We start from the raw sequence: 18,605 nt of genomic DNA, 5'->3' as shown, positions 1-18,605 counted from the left end.
TCGCCAGCCGCGCACTGCTATTCCACACAGCGATATGTGGTCAGTGCCCGATGAATTTAGGTTGGAACCTAAATAAACAAACAATCAGCCGATGACGCGATCATCGGCTGATCGTTGTCTCTATTCCACGGAGCGATAATCGGCGCTCCGTGGAATAGGCCCCTTAGTCATAGACTAGCCAGGGATATGATGGCAAAAACTGCCAAATCTGTGGGGTGTTATCGTGCACAGGTGTTTAGAGTGAGGAAAAAGAATAAGTGGAGGGGGGCCCTGTTGACATAAGCAACACATAAACAAAAGTTAAAGAAGTATTCAAAGAAAAGGGGGGAGTTAATAGGACCGCTTTACCCCATGTCCGTATCAAGCCTCGGCTTGTGGGTAAAGAATAAAGCCACAGCACGTGACCCTCAGCTTTATTCATTCATATGGAGCCGACTGAAAGAGCAGAGTACAGTGCTCTTTTCCGGCGTTCTCTGCTCTTTTCGTTGCTCTATAGGAATGAATAGAGCTGAGGGTCACATGCCATACCTGAGGCTCTATTCTTTACCCAGAAGCCAGGGGCCCGATACAGAGATTGGCGGGGGGTGCACAGAGGCCGGACCCCCCGCGATCCCCTACTTGTTTTTCCCTGGAATTACCTTTTAATGAAAGAAGAGAAGAATTGGTCTGACAAACAAGATGATACAGAATCCAGCACAAAAAAGATTTATTCAGCTCACACTTAAGTCGGTCTTTGGCAAATTATTGCAGTTCGCCTGTATTGGAGCATGTGGAAATAGATGCAGGCCGTGTCCCGAGGTAATGTATTACAGAGCTCCTTCATGCTGATTGTGCCAAATCCTTACCCTTCCTTCAGCATTGTGCAACAGAAATCTTGATTTATTGGAGTCCTGCCTTTATGTTCCCCTTAGACAGCAGTGGCATTCATACTGATAATCTGCCGCTAAAGGCACATACGCAGGAAACAGCAAGTTCAGGTTACAGTGACCATCACCATTGTATTCGGCTACAATTTGCTTGACTCTGTATCATCTTTCAGCATGAATTTTAAGAGTCCACAGCTCCTAAAAACTTGTAAGCTTTATTGGAGATGCATTAAAATTCCACGCTGTTAAAAAGCGCCGACGCGTTGCGGAGGGAAACCTCCTTAATCATGGCAAAGGTAAGGTATACAGCTTGTAGCTTTATATTGTGAAATGTACCTCCCCCAATAGGACACTCCCACAGCCGTGGGGCTGTGTCCATTGGGAAACCACATGATTCACATCACAAATGAATGGGAAAACCTGATATGGACTAACTTAGTACAATCTAATATATGAAAAATAAATCAGTTTTTAAGTTCATTCCTTGTGGATATCTCGTAGCCAGATTGAGAATCCCTTCCCTTTTTCTCAGGAGGTGCGTCCAGTCACCCCCCCCTCTGGGGTTTGTATACCTTTTCAATGACACAGATATTCAGGCTATTAACGTTACCCCCATGTATTTCTTTGAAATGTCTGGAAAGTCCCGACATGGACCCAAAACCTGGGTGTGATGTGTCACGAATGTCGCTTAAATGTTCCCCTATACGAGTTTTGAGTTTTCTGATGGTAGAACCAACGTATTGTTTGTTACATGCCGTGCAATTAGCTAAGTAAACTATGTGTGTGGTTTCACAATTCATGAAATTTTTTATCTCGAAGGTACGACCTGTTCCACAAGAATTGAATGTGTTTTGTTTTTTAGCATGTGGACACACTGGACATCTTGGTAGTGAACATTTGTAAAAACCCTCTGTCCTTAGCCAGTGTGATTGTGTGCCTGTATTGTTGGCTTTTTTCAATACACTAGGCGAGAGGAGGTTGCCAATGGTGACCCCTCTTCTAGCTACATATCGCACTCCAGCTGTTAGTATATGTTCACACTTGTTATCTTGAAACAGTATTGGTAAGTACTTGTGAATTATTTTTTGTATGTCTCTAAATTGTGGACTATATTGAGTCGAAAAAGTTAATGGACTAAATGTTTTGGTGTCTTTGTGATTGTTTGTTGGATGTTTCTTTCTGTCTTGTAGGTGGTGGGTTCTATCCTTTGTTTCTGCTATGTTCCTTGCTCTGTCTATGCAGTGTTGTTTGTACCCTCTGGCTTTTCTGTTTGTTAAATCTAAAGTGGCTTGTATATACGTGTTATCATCTGAGCAGTTTCGACGTGCTCGTATAAACTCTCCAATCGGAAAATTTTTGATTACGTGTAGTGGATGTTCACTTTCGGCATGGAGTATGCCGTTTCCAGAGCTTGGTTTCCTGTATAATGTGGATGTAATTTTGCCCTGTTCTAATGTTAGTTTTACATCCAGGAATGCAATGCTTGTACTGTTATAAGTAAAGGTAAATTGGAGATTAAGCATATTCCCATTAATGTATGTCACAAAATCTTTTGCTTTTTGTTCATCGCCGAGGAGGAGAGGTCATCTCAAAATAGGAGGAGGTCATCTATAAATCGCCCATACCATCCTATTAGCCCTATGTATGGGTTGCTGGGGCTGCATAAGATGACCTCCTCCCAATATGCCATGAAAATGTTTGCTAATGACGGCGAGAAGGCCGCGCCCATTGGGCAGCCTTTGATCAGCAATGGAACTCAATGGAATTACATTAGAACCTATCTCATTAAGGTAATTCGGCAAGTGCAAACTCTGTTGTTCATGGGGTAAGTTCAAATCAGTAGTCATCAGTAGACTTTTTCATGCAGATCAAAGGCTGCCCAATGGGCGCGGCCTTCTCGCCGTCATTAGCAAACATTTTCATAGCATATTGGGAGGAGGTCATCTTATGCAGCCCCAGCAACCCATACAGAGGGCTAATAGGATGGTATGGGCGATTTATAGATGACCTCCTTCTAATATGGCTCGGCGATGAACAACAAGCAAAAGATTTTGTGACATACATTAATGGGAATATGCTTAATCTCCAATTTACCTTTACTTATAACAGTACAAGCATTGCATTCCTGGATGTAAAACTAACATTAGAACAGGGCAAAATTACATCCACATTATACAGGAAACCAAGCTCTGGAAACGGCATACTCCATGCCGAAAGTGAACATCCACTACACGTAATCAAAAATTTGCCGATTGGAGAGTTTATACGAGCACGTCGAAACTGCTCAGATGATAACACGTATATACAAGCCACTTTAGATTTAACAAACAGAAAAGCCAGAGGGTACAAACAACACTGCATAGACAGAGCAAGGAACATAGCAGAAACAAAGGATAGAACCCACCACCTACAAGACAGAAAGAAACATCCAACAAACAATCACAAAGACACCAAAACATTTAGTCCATTAACTTTTTCGACTCAATATAGTCCACAATTTAGAGACATACAAAAAATAATTCACAAGTACTTACCAATACTGTTTCAAGATAACAAGTGTGAACATATACTAACAGCTGGAGTGCGATATGTAGCTAGAAGAGGGGTCACCATTGGCAACCTCCTCTCGCCTAGTGTATTGAAAAAAGCCAACAATACAGGCACACAATCACACTGGCTAAGGACAGAGGGTTTTTACAAATGTTCACTACCAAGATGTCCAGTGTGTCCACATGCTAAAAAACAAAACACATTCAATTCTTGTGGAACAGGTCGTACCTTCGAGATAAAAAATTTCATGAATTGTGAAACCACACACATAATTTACTTAGCTAATTGCACGGCATGTAACAAACAATACGTTGGTTCTACCATCAGAAAACTCAAAACTCGTATAGGGGAACATTTAAGCGACATTCGTGACACATCACATCCAGGTTTTGGGAAAAAGTCCATGTCGGGACTTTCCAGACATTTCAAAGAAATACATGGGGGTAACGTTAATAGCCTGAATATCTGTGTCATTGAAAAGGTATACAAACCCCAGAGGGGGGGGGGGGGTGACTGGACGCACCTCCTGAGAAAAAGGGAAGGGATTCTCAATCTGGCTACTAGATATCCACAAGGAATGAACTTAAAAACTGATTTATTTTTCATATATTAGATTGTACTAAGTTAGTCCATATCAGGTTTTCCCACTCATTTGTGATGTGAATCATGTGGTTTCCCAATGGACACGGACCCACGGCTGTGGGAGTGTCCTATTGGGGGAGGTACATTTCACAATATAAAGCTACAAGCTGTATACCTTACCTTTGCCATGATTAAGGAGGTTTCCCTCCGCAACGCGTCAGCGCTTTTTAACAGCGTGGAATTTTAATGTATCTCCAATAAAGCTTACAAGTTTTTAGGAGCTGTGGACTCTTGAAATTCATGCTGAAAGATGATACAGAGTCAAGCAAATTGTAGCCGAATACAATGGTGATGGTCACTGTAACCTGAACTTGCTGTTTCCTGCGTATGTGCCTTTAGCGGCAGATTATCAGTATGAATAAAGGCAGGACTCCAATAAATCAAGATTTCTGTTGCACAATGCTGAAGGAAGGGTAAGGATTTGGCACAATCAGCATGAAGGAGCTCTGTAATACTGGGGTGGGAATGAAGGTGAGACTCTTTGTTTGTACCAGCTGACTGAGCAGCTATTAAAAAAAAATTAACCCAGGAATCCCCCTTTAATTACACTGTATTATAAATAGAATAGATAAATGTTGGCACACCTACATTTCACCTGTAACATGAAAAAATGTATGCCACACTCCTGCGCCAGCATTGCGGGGGATCAGCTGTCAGTATGGCAGCTGTTCTCCTGCTGTAACCACCTAGACTGAAGAATTCTCTGCTGTTATACTTACCCATCGGAAGTCCAGCAGCAAGGTCTTGGCTTCTGGGAGGGGGGTACTTATAGCTTTGCAGTCTTGCCTGTATAGTGGTATGCTCTAAAGCACTGCTTTAAGAGGGAGGGGTATATACCTAGTGTATTGATATGAGGAGGGTGGGGTTTAGGAATAGATATAACTTCCTGTATTGTCTCTCTCTTACAAGAAGATCTGGAGAAAAACATTTCCCTCTTGCCCTCCCCTTTTTTACTCTTTACAACTGATTCTCTTTTTGCAAGTGTAATAATGCTTTGATTGTGTATTGTAAATCTTATCTGTTTGTGCATAATACCGCATATGCAATGACAATATCAATCTATCCAATCAAAGCCATGGTGTCTTAGAGGTTTCCTCCACAGTGGCTTTTCCTGTCGAGGATGACTTTATGGCTTGAGGTTTAGCTTTGTTTTGCACAATTTTAATAGTTTTGCCTGAACTTGTAGTTCTAAATTATACATTCATGGCATTGAATTAGACATGCAAAAATGTGTAAAAGGTTAAAAACAAAATAGTAATACGTTTAAAAAATAATATGTATATAAAAATATATATATATATTTTTTTTTATTAAAGGGAACCTGTCACCCCCCGTGCCGGGTAGACAGGCTCCCGACCCCCCGTTAGAGCCCCCTATACTCACCTAATCCTGCTTCTCGATCCGGTCGGGTGACGGAGATCTCAGCCGCTGCAGCCCGGCGCGCGCGCTGAGAGATGAGTCCAACACCCATAGAGAATGACAGGAGAGTCCAGCGCTCCGTCATTCTCTATGAGCATTGGACTCATCTCTCAGCGCGCGCGCCGGGCTGCAGCAGCTGAGATCTCCGTCACCCGACCGGACCCAGAAGCGGGACCTGGCGGGATTAGGTGAGTATAGGGGGCTCTAACAGGGGGTCGGGAGCCTGTCACCCCGGCACGGGGGGTGACAGGTTCCCTTTAACTGTCAAAGGTTTGGCGGTTCAGGAGTCGGGTAGAAGTTGCAGGCAAGCTATGGTGGACTAATTTTAGCTCACAAAAGATGTTAAGCCTCATTGTAGTGAATAGGCAGAGCTTTAACCCTTTAAAGACGGGACCAATTTTCGTTTTTGCGTTTTCGTTTTTTCCTCCTGTTTCGTTTTTTCCTCCTTGTGTTTAAAAGGCCATAGCACTTGCATTTTTCCACCTAGAAACCCACATGAGCCCTTATTTTTTGCATCACTAATTGTACTTTGCAATGACAGGCTGAATTTTTGCATAAAGTACACTGCGAAACCAGAAAAAAATTCAAAGTGTGGTGAAATTGAACAAAAAAAACGCATTTCTTTTATTTGGGGGGGTATGTGTTTTTACGCCATTCGGCCTGGGGTAAAACTTACTTGTTATGCATGTTCGTCAAGTCGTTACGATTAAAATGATATATAACATTCTTTTATTGTATCTGATGGCCGGTAAAAAATTCAAACCATTGTTAACAAATATACGTTCCTTAAAATTGCTCTATTCCCAGGCTTATAGCGCTTTTATCCTTTGGTCTATGGGGCTGTGTCAGGTGTCATTTTTTGCGCCATGATATTTACTTTCTATCGGTACCTTGATTGCGCATATACGACTTTTTGATTACATTTTTTCTGGATTTGATGCGACCAAAAATGCGCAATTTTGCACTTTAGGATTTTTTTGCGCTTACGCCATTTACCGTGCGAGATCAGTAATGTGATTAATTAATAGTTTGGGCGATTACGCACGCGGCGATAGCAAACATGTTTATTTATTTTTATTTAAAACCTGGGAAAAGTTACACTTTTACTTATACTAGAAGCCCCCCTGGGGTTAGGGTTATTCCCCCTGGGGTCAGGGTTATTCCCCCCCCCTGGGGTTAGGGTTATTCCCCCCCCTGGGGTTAGGGTTATTCCCCCCCTGGGGTTAGGCTTATTCTCCCTGGGGTTAGGGTTATTCTCCCTGGGGTTAGGGTTATTCCCCCTGGGGTTAGGGTTATTCCCCCCCGGGGTTAGGGTTATTCCCCCTGGGGTTAGGGTTATTCCCCCCCGGGGTTAGGGTTATTCCCCCCTGGGGTTAGGGCTATTCCCCCTGTGGGACTTCTAGTATATACACTTTGATTTCTCATTGAGATCTTTGCTTTATAGTTATACAGCAAAGATCAATGAGATCGGCACTCGTTTGCTTTCGGTTGCTGCAGCCGAAAACAAACGAGTGCCGAGTCGGGGACGGCGCCATCTTGGAGCGGTCCCCGGCCGGCAGCAGGTACAGAGATTGCTCCTCAGGGACAACGTCCCGGAAGAGCGATCTCACCCACTAGACACCAGGGAACGGCTGCATACGGTGATCGGATGCAGCTGTCATGTTTGACAGCTGCATCTGAATACTGTATTAGCAGGCACGGCGATCGGACCGTGCCCGCTAATACCCGCGGTCCCGGGCTAAAAGGGGCATCTGGAACCGCGGCGGTTCAGAGCGGGGTCGCCACGTGGCCCCACTCTGAACAACTCTTACGGGCGCATGACGTACCGGTACGTCATGCATCCTTAGGAGGTTAAAGTGTACCTGTCATTATAACTTTCAAAATCTAAACCAAAAGTAGATGCGATATAAAGCAAGTTTGCAATTTACATTCATAATTTTTTTTTTTGTTATCATGGAGAACACGGCACTTCCTGTGTACTGACGCTTTTTTTCTCATAAAACAGGAAACAGTCAGAAAACAGGAAGTCCTGTGTATCCCAGGCCATCTGAGCGCGCTCATAGAGAGAAGGCAGTCATGTGACATGAGGGACACATTGAGCCGTAACTCTCTGTACTGTCTGCAATTCAGTCTGTTTTTTTCAACCAGCACAAGTCACAAAATCTGCATTCAGGAGACTGGACCTGGATTTCTGGTAAGTTCAGCTTTGTTTTACAGCATGATACCAAAAAAAAAATAATGAATGTATATTGCAAACTTCTTTTATATCACATCTACTGTTCATTTAGATATTGAAAGTTGTAACGACAAGTACACTTTAAGGTCAAGGTCATTGGTGCTCTGCTAGAATAGCAAGCTAGAACGTGCCACCCCCTTCATCGTTGTCTGGCCGGATGCTGGGGATGTCACAGTATCCGTGAATCCCAGTGACCTAGCACTTCACCTGACTCCTGGGATTGTTTTAGTCCTGTGATTTAAATAAAGCTGTGGCCATTTAAACACCATAAAAAGTGTGTTTTGTGTCTTCATTTTATAATCTGTGCTTATTGTTGTTGGTGTGGTTTCAAGTGGAAGTAAGGGTCCATCCCATATCCAAAACTCATGTGTGTCTGTATTCAATGTATGTGAAACATTATCATATATCACTAGCTTGTTTATATAAATAAGAAAAAAAAAAACAAGTACACAAATGAACCAGATAAAGAGTTTTACTGCCCTCTAGTGGTAATGAATGAGCAATACTAAAAAGTATCTGTACCTTTTACAATCTACTAGGTAAGTGTAGTTTACTCCTGTCCCCCACCTGTAATTCTATTTCCAGCTACTATATTCTATCTATAGTGGAAAAGATTCATGTAGGTCATTTAAAAAACAGAGACATCCGATCTAAAAGGTTACATCACATTAAAGAAACAGACACAATATAATACAAAATACACGTTACAAAACAACATAACATAATAGACATATTAAATAAACTTTTTAGTGTGAGTTGTTGTTTTATAACATGTATTTTGTATTATGTTATGTCTGTCTCTTTAATCTGATGTAACCTTTCACTTCTGGTTTGTACATTTAAATGTTGCCAAATCCTGTTTGTAATTAAGCACCTTTCCAGCCTGGAAACGCGTTGTGCTGTACACAGTTTTCTTTTATTGTTTTAATAAATCGCTTTTTTTTTTTATCATATATTATACCTGCCTTGAAATGGCGGCGAACCTGTTCGTTCTAGGAGTGGAGATCTGATCAAATCTTTACAGTGTGAGGCTATGTTCCCACGTTGTAAGACACCGGTCGTTGCGAATTCACTGCGGGCGCATCCATGTGCGCCTGCATCCGAATTCCCTGCTGCACACAATGGAGCGTGCGACCGCAGCTGCATGCTCCATTCTGTGCTACGACAGGTTTTCTGCGTCCGCTATTCACTGAAGAGGCGCCACTCGGGATCCGCTAGGGATTCCTTAAAAGGCAGCACAATGTAAGTTCCGCAGTAACAACGGCCGTGATTACTACGGAACTTACGCAGTTGGAACATGGCCTAATCTAGAGACTTTAAGGCTATTTTCACAAACAATTTTTGGGGGACCATATTATACAACCGTAAAAATCAGCTATAATTTATTATAGTTAAAAAAAAAGGCCATCTATTCAAAACGACCATCTTTTTTTACGGTTGGTTTTAAATTGGTATCATATTTTTGCCAGTTTTTAAGTTTGTTGTAATGAATTATGATGCAGGGAGACTTGAAGAGTTCAGACCATGATATACAGTAAGCATACAGACCGTATATCATGGACATGTGAATACAGCCTCATTTTGACGGCTAAAGAGACTTTTTTTTTCATAATGACAGCCGCTTTGAAGCTGTAGCCATGGCGTCCGGAGTGGAAGCAGAGGGACAGGAGAAGACCGGGAGGGTGGAGGGGTAATGTATAATAGTTTATTGAATCTTTAGCCGTCAGTTAGCGCAGTTGTTGGCCAATGATTTTAGGTCTGGACCTAAAGACATGATCTGTCTCTACTGTGTCTATTCCATGGAGCAATAATCCTCCAAATGGGCCTGTTTCAGACAATTATAGCTCCGTGGGCCCTAAGAATCGCCAGGAAGTACTGGCTTAGTTAGTCTCCACTAAACATGTAAGCAAGAGGGATTGTGGGAAACTGTCAGCAATGACATAGCAACAGTTCAGAGAGGAAACTGGAGGTGGTCAGATCCATGGAGGGAGGAACTCTGCACGGATGTAAGTTATTTTACAGAAAGCAGTACAGCTTTACATACAGTATACGTATGTAGTGCACATCTGATTTCACCTACTTTGCTTCATGAAACAAGCCCAATAAGAACCTTCACTATCTTTTCCTAAATGGTAGATACCGTATTTTTCATTTTATAAGCTTCTTAGCTAGAGTATGCCTGTGTCTTATATTCAGGAGACAGGGCGGCCTGACACTGCCAGACCACCCTACTTCCCTAATGACTGAGCACAGTGCTGATTACTGCTGAGTGAACTGTGCAGCGACTGATAGCTGCACAGTCCTCCACCTTCTCCTGCCAGGCACCGATTAGTGAGATCAGTGCCAAACAGGAGAGGAATCTGGATTTCTGCATGTAAGAGCCCCATCGGAATCCAGAACAGAGCTGAAGGACCTGCAGGACCCTCAGTGATGTCACAGTCATGTTATTAGAAAAAGACAAATGGGTTTATGTCTTGCCATAAGTGGTGAGCTGTTATATTTCCTATTTTTTTTTGTGTGTCTGCAATTTCAGCCAAAACAATGTGCTCCTGCCTAGTGTGAATGGTGTAGTAGTAGAGCTGACCAAATTTGTCTTTTTGTCTAGGGGGAGCGGCTGCCTCTACTTGGTCGTGCACTTCACCCATCCCACCATAGGGCCTATTTAGCCAGTATCAGTTGGATCCTGCATGCCCAGAACATAGGCTTATTGTTGGCGCAGGAGAGGCCACAGTTAGTATAGGTTCCATGTCAAGCATGAGGCCACCTCACCGTGGTGGGATGGTTTACACCAGGGGTGGGAAACCTTTTCCATGTCGAGGGCCGGTCGGGCCTTAATAAAATCATTCGAGGGCCGCACTCAATGTTATACCGTGCGCGGCAGTTAGTAGCGGGGGTTTGCAGCACCCGAACAAGGCAAAGTATTGTTCCCCTAATGCCCCTGCTATTGTAGTTAACCCTCTGTGATGCCCCTTGTACCTGATTTGAATCCTTAGTGATACCCTGGTAGCCTAGTTAACCCCCCAGCCATGTCCCTGGTGGCCTAGTTAACCCCCCCCCCCCCCCAGTCATGTCCCTGGTAGCCTAGTTAACTCCTCAGTCATGTCCCTGGTAGCCTAGTTAACTCCTCAGTCATGTCCCTGGTGGCCTAGTTAACTCCTCAGTCATGTCCCTGGTGGCCTGGTTAACTCCTCAGTCATGTCCCTGGTGGCCTGGTTAACTCCTCAGTCATGTCCCTGGTGGCCTAGTTAACTCCTCAGTCATGTCCCTGGTAGCCTAGTTAACTCCTCAGTCATGTCCCTGGTGGCCTAGTTAACTCCTCAGTCATGTCCCTGGTGGGCTAGTTAACTCCTCAGTCATGTCCCTGGTAGCCTAGTTAACTCCTCAGTCATGTCTCTGGTGGCCTAGTTAACCCCCCCAGTCATGTCCCTGGTAGCCTAGTTAACCCCCCAGTCATGTCCCTGGTAGCCTAGTTAACCCCCCAGTCATGTCCCTGGTAGCCTAGTTAACCCCCCCCAGTCATGTCCCTGGTAGCCTAGTTAACCCCCCAGTCATGTCCCTGGTAGCCTAGTTAACCCCCCAGTCATGTCCCTGGTGGCCTAGTTAACCCCTCAGTCATGTCCCTGGTAGCCTAGTTAACCCCCCAGTCATGTACCTGGTGGCCTAGTTAACCCCCCAGTCATGTCCCTGGTAGCCTAGTTAACCCCCCCTAGTCATGTCCCTGGTGGCCTAGTTAACCCCTCAGTCATGTCCCTGGTAGCCTAGTTAACTCCTCAGTCATGTCCCTGGTGGCCTAGTTAACCCCCCCAGTCATGTCCCTGGTAGCCTAGTTAACCCCCCAGTCATGTCCCTGGTAGCCTAGTTAACCCCCCAGTCATGTCCCTGGTGGCCTAGTTAACCCCCCAGTCATGTCCCTTGTGGCCTAGTTAACCCCCCAGTCATGTCCCTGGTAGCCTAGTTAACCTCCCCCCCCCCCAGTCATGTCCCTGGTGGCCTAGTTAACCCCCAGTGTCTGCCCCAAATGAAAAAAATAAACATCCCACTCACCTTTCCTCCGCTCCCACGCTGTCCAGGTCCTCTTCTCCCTCCTCTCTTCTGTGCCGGTCTTCTCCTGCAGGCGGCGCGCGATGAAATGACGTCATCGCGCGCGGCCCGCAGGAGTCAGAAGACGTGCGCCGCTCTGCGCCGCGCTGGTAAGGCAGGAGCTGGCATACAACACATCTTCCTGTGTCTGTGCCAGCTCCTGCCTCACCAGCGCGGCGCACGTCACAGGAGGGCAGGAGTCAGAAGATGTGCACCGCTCTGAGGGGAAGGAGCCGGCACTCACAGCATCCTCCTGGTAACTGTCACAGACACAGGAGGATGCCGTGTGTGTCGGCTCCTTCTCCTCCAGAGCGGCGCATGTCACAGGGGAGCCGCGGGCCACATCCGGAGGTGTCAGGGGCCGGATGCGGCCCGCGGGCCGGAGGTTCCCCACCCCTGGTTTACACTATTTGCAAATGGTAACCAAGAGCCTCATTATGTATTGCCATTGGCAGTGAGCAATTGTATTTTTGTGTGAGAGTCATGGAATTAGTTACATGACTGTGAGGAGTTTGCACTGCAGATACTATAGGTGGGGGTAATCTGTATTAAAATGTGTGTGTCTGCATGTAGCAGAGCTGTTTGTGCATGGTGATGTAGCAGAGGTGTGTGTCTGTGTGTTGTTACAGCACTGTGTGTGTCTGTGGGTATACTAAAGTACCAGAGCTGTGTGTGTTTTGATGCAGCAGAGCTGGGTGTGCATTATGCATGCTGCAGAGCTGTGTATGTGTGGGTATAAAGTTGCCCTGTCATTTACACCTATTATGCTGCGTTTACGCGAAACGATAATTGGCCCGATCGTACGATTAACGATGTCGGAGTAACGATTTTTTTTTCATAACGATCAGCGTTTAGACGGTACAATATATTGTACGGAAAATTCGTTTTGCGATCGTTTGGCGATCGCTTAAGCCTATCTCACACATTGGTTAAATCGGCGAACGACTGTTCACACGGAACGATCTGCAAATTTTTTGCGAACGATCAACGACGATTTGAGAACATGTTCAAAGATCAAAATGAACGATTTCTCGCTCGTCGTTTGATTGTTTGCTGCGTTTACATGTACAATTATCTTTTAAATTGGATCGTTATCGCGCAAATTTGATAATCGTTCCGTGTAAACGCAGCATTACTTTCATCACTAGGGAAGTTTAATTAACATGAATTTTTTTTTTTCATATTTTCAGTGGTCTTAACCAGGGTGGAACTAATAGTCAGTTGCATCTTATAAAAAACTCACCTGGTTTAAACTTCTTTTATTGCTTTGCAGCGAGATACAAACTTGGCAAACAACCGAGCAAGTTTGCAGTGTGGTTTCCCAAGTTTTGTATACTGCTGTGAAGCAATAAAAGACGTTTAAACCAGGTGAGTGCCGTGGCTATTTCTACCTTTTAGGACTATGGCTATTACTTGCACAGAGCACCGCATGTAAGTAATACACATGTCATCATCTGGGATGTTTGTGTAGTGCCGACTATTGTGCTATTCAACTTATGTATGTGGACTTAGGCTTCACCTTTCTCCCTATCTTGTGTCTATCCCCCAGTCCCCTTACCTGTAAGCTTCGATTGGCTATGGGCCCTGATATGTTAAATCATTTTTATTAAAGAAGTATTCTGAAATATTTTTTTATGTGTCTCCCCCCCCCCCTCTGTGCGCTGGCGTGTATACTCACCATCGATGGTCAGTGTCCCGAGGCACGGCTTCGTTCCGGTCCTGCTGCGCCGTTCATATTCCGCGCATGTATACATCACCGCTCTTCTGTCTCTATATCGATTGAAGGCCAGAAGTCACACTCTCCGTGCGTGGGATTTGATCAGCGCCGCAGGACACTGATCATTGCTGGTGAGTATACGCACCAGCACATAGTGTGTGTGGGGGGGAATGAAAAATATTTCCGGAATGCTTCTTTAAAAAACGTGAAACCATAGAACTGCTGCAAGCCTTCATCCCTATACACAGTAATTCATTATATGCACAAGCCTACGGGACAGAAATGGCTGCACATCGCACCCATGGGTGACACGAAAGCTTGTTCAGCTACATTAAAAACCAACATCAGAAGTTAGTATATAATTTCATCCAACCATATTGCCTTATGTACCACATGCAGGTCTCTGATACACATGAGTCCCTAACCAAACAACACTGTGCCGGTCAGTGGGCGCAAACCCCACAAAGCGTGCGCAAGCGGGGAAGGGGGGCCACGGAATGGCCCTGCAACCCCAATGTCACAGGATCAAACCCCAAGGGCTGCCCTGAACCCCGCAGGCGGTGCCGGCAGAGAGAGTGGCCACCAAGCAACACAAGTGTGAACAAGCTGTTACCTCTCACCATTGTTCCTGCAGGTAGAATGGGAGAAAAAAAAGGAGGCTCTCACCATATGTACACAGGTGCTTCCTGTAATTCATTATATGTCAAACATTGTCTGATCATGTATTATTTTTCAACTGCAGTATAAAGCATCCATATAAGTGCTATGAAAATACCTGTAAAAACAGCCGGCTCCCCAATGAAAGTAGAGCTAAACACCAATAAAGATTTGTCCGCTAATCCACAGGCAAGTTTCATTCCGTCTCCTAAGCAAAACATTAGAAAGATGTTAATAGCAAACCCCCGAATGACAAAGAACACCTCTATTCCCGTCCTGGAGCCATTCACACAAATAGACATTTAGACGCTGATCATCGTAATGTTTGTTCACAGTACACACTGTCCATTTCACCAAAAAGCTTCTATGTATGTCACTTCTAATTCGCATTCAGCATACATTTCAGCTGTTCCGTTGCGATATGCTCGGATTCTATTACCTTACATGGAGCATTTTGGGACAAGAGACTGGTATGTGTATAACATATGGGCATAGTTTTACAACCTGGTTATGAGGAAGTCGAGACAAGGGATGAACAGGATATCTTGATATATAGAGTAAGAACAGTAAAGACTTTGTGAACATAATAATGTAATGTTCAATTTTCCCTATCCTCGCCTGAACCCTCCATAGGCCATAATCTATTTAATCTGAATGGAAAAAATGCCCTTGTAGAGACAGCGGTTATGTGTTTGAATATTTGAGGTGCACAGACAATGCAATATGTTTGAAGAAAAGAACAAATAAGGACAATGTAATCAAGAGACGACATTTGGGGGAAATGCAAACATATACAGGAATTTGTTTAGAAGATTGTTACATTAGCTACATCAAAGCTAAAATATAAGAAGGAAAAAATTGGAATAACATTAAAAAGATGTCCGTGAGATGAACTTATAATAAAAAAAAAAAATCCTATACTCACCTGCCCTGATCCTGTAAAGGATGTGATATTTTGTATATTTAGTGCAGCCATTACAATATGGCGCTGACCTTCTAAACGCGTAGAGATATTTACATTCCTTACAGCTTACGTTAGTAAACACTAGTGCTACGGAACTAACTCCTCTTGTACCTCAGCCAATAAAGTACTGACACGAGCCTTAGTAGAAGTATACACGCCCCCAGGGTATATAAACTGGCAGCCATGTTTGAATAAAGGAGTTCCACCTTAACCATCAATGTGTCAGGGTGTTTGATTCTCAGTGCGCACTATAAACTTTATAACTTGTAATTTGGAGCAGACAGTCAATATGACAGCACTCGTTATGTGCATCCATAACAATCCCATGCTACTACCTTCCAATGGGATCCAGTCCTCTCTGTTTCCTCCTACAGCCGATGACAAGCTGACCACTTAAAAAAATCTAGGGCTGAGGCGGGTCATTGCTGTGGTCATCGATAGGTGGAGTAGGCAGGTACTGCAGGGTCGGAAGCAGAAAGGACCAGGGGCCGGATATTCTGGGAATGGCAACTGCAGGGGATCAGAGCAGGTGAGTATTGTTTTTTTTTTTGTTTACTTTAGCACCATCCTGGGAAATTTCAAAAAAAAAAAAAATTCATTAAGCAAAATCCCTTTAATGCCTGTGGCTGTTTTATCTTTGAGCCGTTTCATAAAATGTACTGATACAGGCAGGATAACAGAACACTAAGGTTCCATTCACACAGTCAATGCAAATCAGCCTGATAATGTGTTCTAATTTTACATGAAAGAAATATGGGCTTAGTTCAATAAAAATCAGATAAAAAGGTACCAATACAAACAACATATGATTTATATAGAGTAGATTTAAAAAATGACCACAAAAGTCAAATACAATAGTATAAAAAATGGTGTCAGCTAGTATAACTCATCATCAAAACTATAGCTGTAAAGCATCCTCTGTCATACCCTTCAATTCAGTAACAAAAGTAGGGATACACATAACCTTATTGCCTGAGATTTTTATCATGACAAGTCTCACAGTGCCCCCTATACTTTTACTCATTTGATACCCATGAGGCTATGGCTAGTTACTACCACAGCATCAGTCCTTATTGCACTTACCCATGTTGCTGGGCAAGGAACTTCCCTACATTGTTCTTTTTTTTTAATCTAGCCCTAATTATGAAGAAATGCATCAAAAGGACACCGCAACTGCACTATAAATACATGACTGCAGAAGAGACATTATATAAGCACAGGTTAATTCATACCAGAGTACTGGATGCTACAGGCAGATGTCGGCTTGTTAGAAAGTGCTATCTGTTTATGAAGAGTGCAGGGTGCTTGGACATCCAGCGGATACTCTTTTCTGGCTCCTCTAAAAATAAGAAGAACACAATGGCCAAATCAGTGAAGATTCAGGTAAGTTAGAAACTATTTCTAACCCAGACAATAGCTTATACCGCTATACTGATGGTGTCATGAACTAATAATAACGGTATTAAAGGGAACCAATCACGCAGAATATGCCCCTAATGATAAGGAAACGTGCTGGTACATCGCCCAGCACGCTTCCCAAACATGGCCCTGTACCCTCTGTGCCCTCCTTGATTACACCATAATCTTACTTTTCTGAAGTCCCACGCTGTATGGTACTTAGTTCTAAGTCACGGTGGGCTGAACTAGTAACGGTCCTGGGCGTAGCTAGGCAGGGTCCTGGGCGGTTCAAGCGCTGTAATCACGGCCAGAGGGGTGTGATTCATAGACCTGCGCTCCGCTGACGTCACCTCCGGCTTGTGTTTCAAGTCCCGGGGTGTTCCACGTCAACGAGGCTGCGACGTCTTCACCACGCCGCGCAGGCGCAGTACGGCGGGAGAGGAAACTGACGCACTGCGCATGCGCGGGGTGCTGAAGATGTTGCAGCGCTGCTGACGTGGAACGCAAGCCGGAGGTGACGTCAACGAAGCGCAGGTCTTTGAATCGCGCCCCTCTGGGCGTGATTACAGCGCTCGAAACCGCCCAGGACCCTGCCTAGCTATGCCCAGGACCGTGACTAGTTCAGCCCACCGTGACTACTTAAAACTAATTACCATACAGCGCGGACTTCGGAAAAGTAAGATTACGGTGTAATGAAGGAGGGCACAGAGGATACAGGGGCATGTTTGAGAAGCGTGCTGGATGATGTACCAGCACGTTTCCCTACCATTAGCAGCATCATACCGTTCCATAAACTTGGAGAAATAAAAAAAAAAAAAAGGAATATAAAGGACACTATAGCGTGTACTCTATTACATGTATAGCCTTTGTCATACGTGATAGTTCATGATTCGGGTTTTCTTGCGAAAAATAATAAAAATTGCATTTGACGCTAAAAATCATTCTGACTTTCTCACATTTCCTTAATAAATAGATGTAAATATTTAATATATAAGAAAGACGTAGTACACTAAAGGTACAAGGATAAAAAAAGAGAAGAAAAATGCTACAAAGCATCACAGCCTTAGAAAGGCGAGACGGATATAAACCGGCCCTGTAAAGCGCTTACCCCGGGGATTGGAGGGTGGGCAGACAGGACTAGTTATTGCTTATGACTGCTGTTGTCGCCCCTTATGTCCTGTTAAGGCCCTTTTACATGGTCCGATTATTAGAAAAGCTTCTTTGGCCGATAATCGGCAAGTGTCAGCAATCAGTCGACACCTGTTCCTCAGCTGATTGAATCTTTTGTGCGGGCGGTAATATTTATTGCTATCGAACGCAAACAGGGGAAACAGAGGGTGTGTGACTGATAGCAATACACTTAGATGGCCGCATGAACGATACAGTAATCATTTGTGTGAGCCAGCCATGGGATAAATTGTGCCGGCACTGCACACAAGCAATGATCTGCACTTGTTTCTACATATCAAATTTCTTGACATCAAACAATGCGTTGGGCTATATTCACACTATAGAATACGCACAGAGATGTCAAGTGGATTCCGTTGGGCGACCTCCACTTAAAGTTCTGCCTGTCCTATAGACCCAATGATATTTGCCTGCGGATTCTGCTGTCCACCCAAAGAACTGACATGTCAATTCTTTGGGCAGATGGTGGAATCCGCCAGCAAATATCATTGAGTCTATGGGACAGGCAGAACTTCAAGTAGAGACCACCTGACGGAATCCACTTGAAGTCTCCATGTGTATTCCGCAGTGTAACCGTGCCCTCATACAGCAGATTTCCTGCAAGCATTTCCACCTATTTTCTATACATGTGTTTGGAATCTGAGAATTGTTCACGAAGACAAAACCAGGAACCAGCAGAGCAGAGACAATATTACCTTGAGATCTCTTCCTTTGCCTTTGAAACGTGCCTTGTCTTTATATTTGTTTTAGGAGAAAACATTTTCATTCTGCAAAACAGACAGCAACCGATAACTTTTTGTGATGTATTATTCAAAAATTTCCAGGACAAATGAGGTCTCCTTAAGACATTAGGGAAATCCTATCCGGACAGATCTTCTGACCCATAGG

At 44.0% G+C, this 18,605-nt stretch overlaps 1 protein-coding gene across 4 annotated transcripts in view; it reads right to left on the bottom strand.

The window, feature by feature from the left end:
• WDR27 (WD repeat domain 27) overlaps positions 1-18,605 on the bottom strand; it is a 162,912-nt gene that overhangs the window by 108,461 nt on the left and 35,846 nt on the right. For all 4 annotated transcript variants that reach the window (XM_069954504.1, XM_069954503.1, XM_069954502.1 and 1 more), the window contains exons 15-17: positions 18,413-18,484; positions 16,364-16,470; positions 14,286-14,375 (exon numbers count right to left, since the gene is read on the bottom strand). In XM_069954504.1, the coding sequence (XP_069810605.1) occupies positions 14,286-14,375; positions 16,364-16,470; positions 18,413-18,484 (269 nt within the window). The remainder of the gene's footprint in view (positions 1-14,285; positions 14,376-16,363; positions 16,471-18,412; positions 18,485-18,605) is intronic.

The sequence above is a fragment of the Dendropsophus ebraccatus genome, chromosome 15 (genome assembly GCF_027789765.1).
Source record: "Dendropsophus ebraccatus isolate aDenEbr1 chromosome 15, aDenEbr1.pat, whole genome shotgun sequence".
Classification (NCBI taxonomy): Eukaryota; Metazoa; Chordata; class Amphibia; order Anura; family Hylidae; genus Dendropsophus; species Dendropsophus ebraccatus.
Note: the sequence above shows the minus strand (reverse complement) of the source record. Positions and strands in the feature narration are given on the sequence as shown.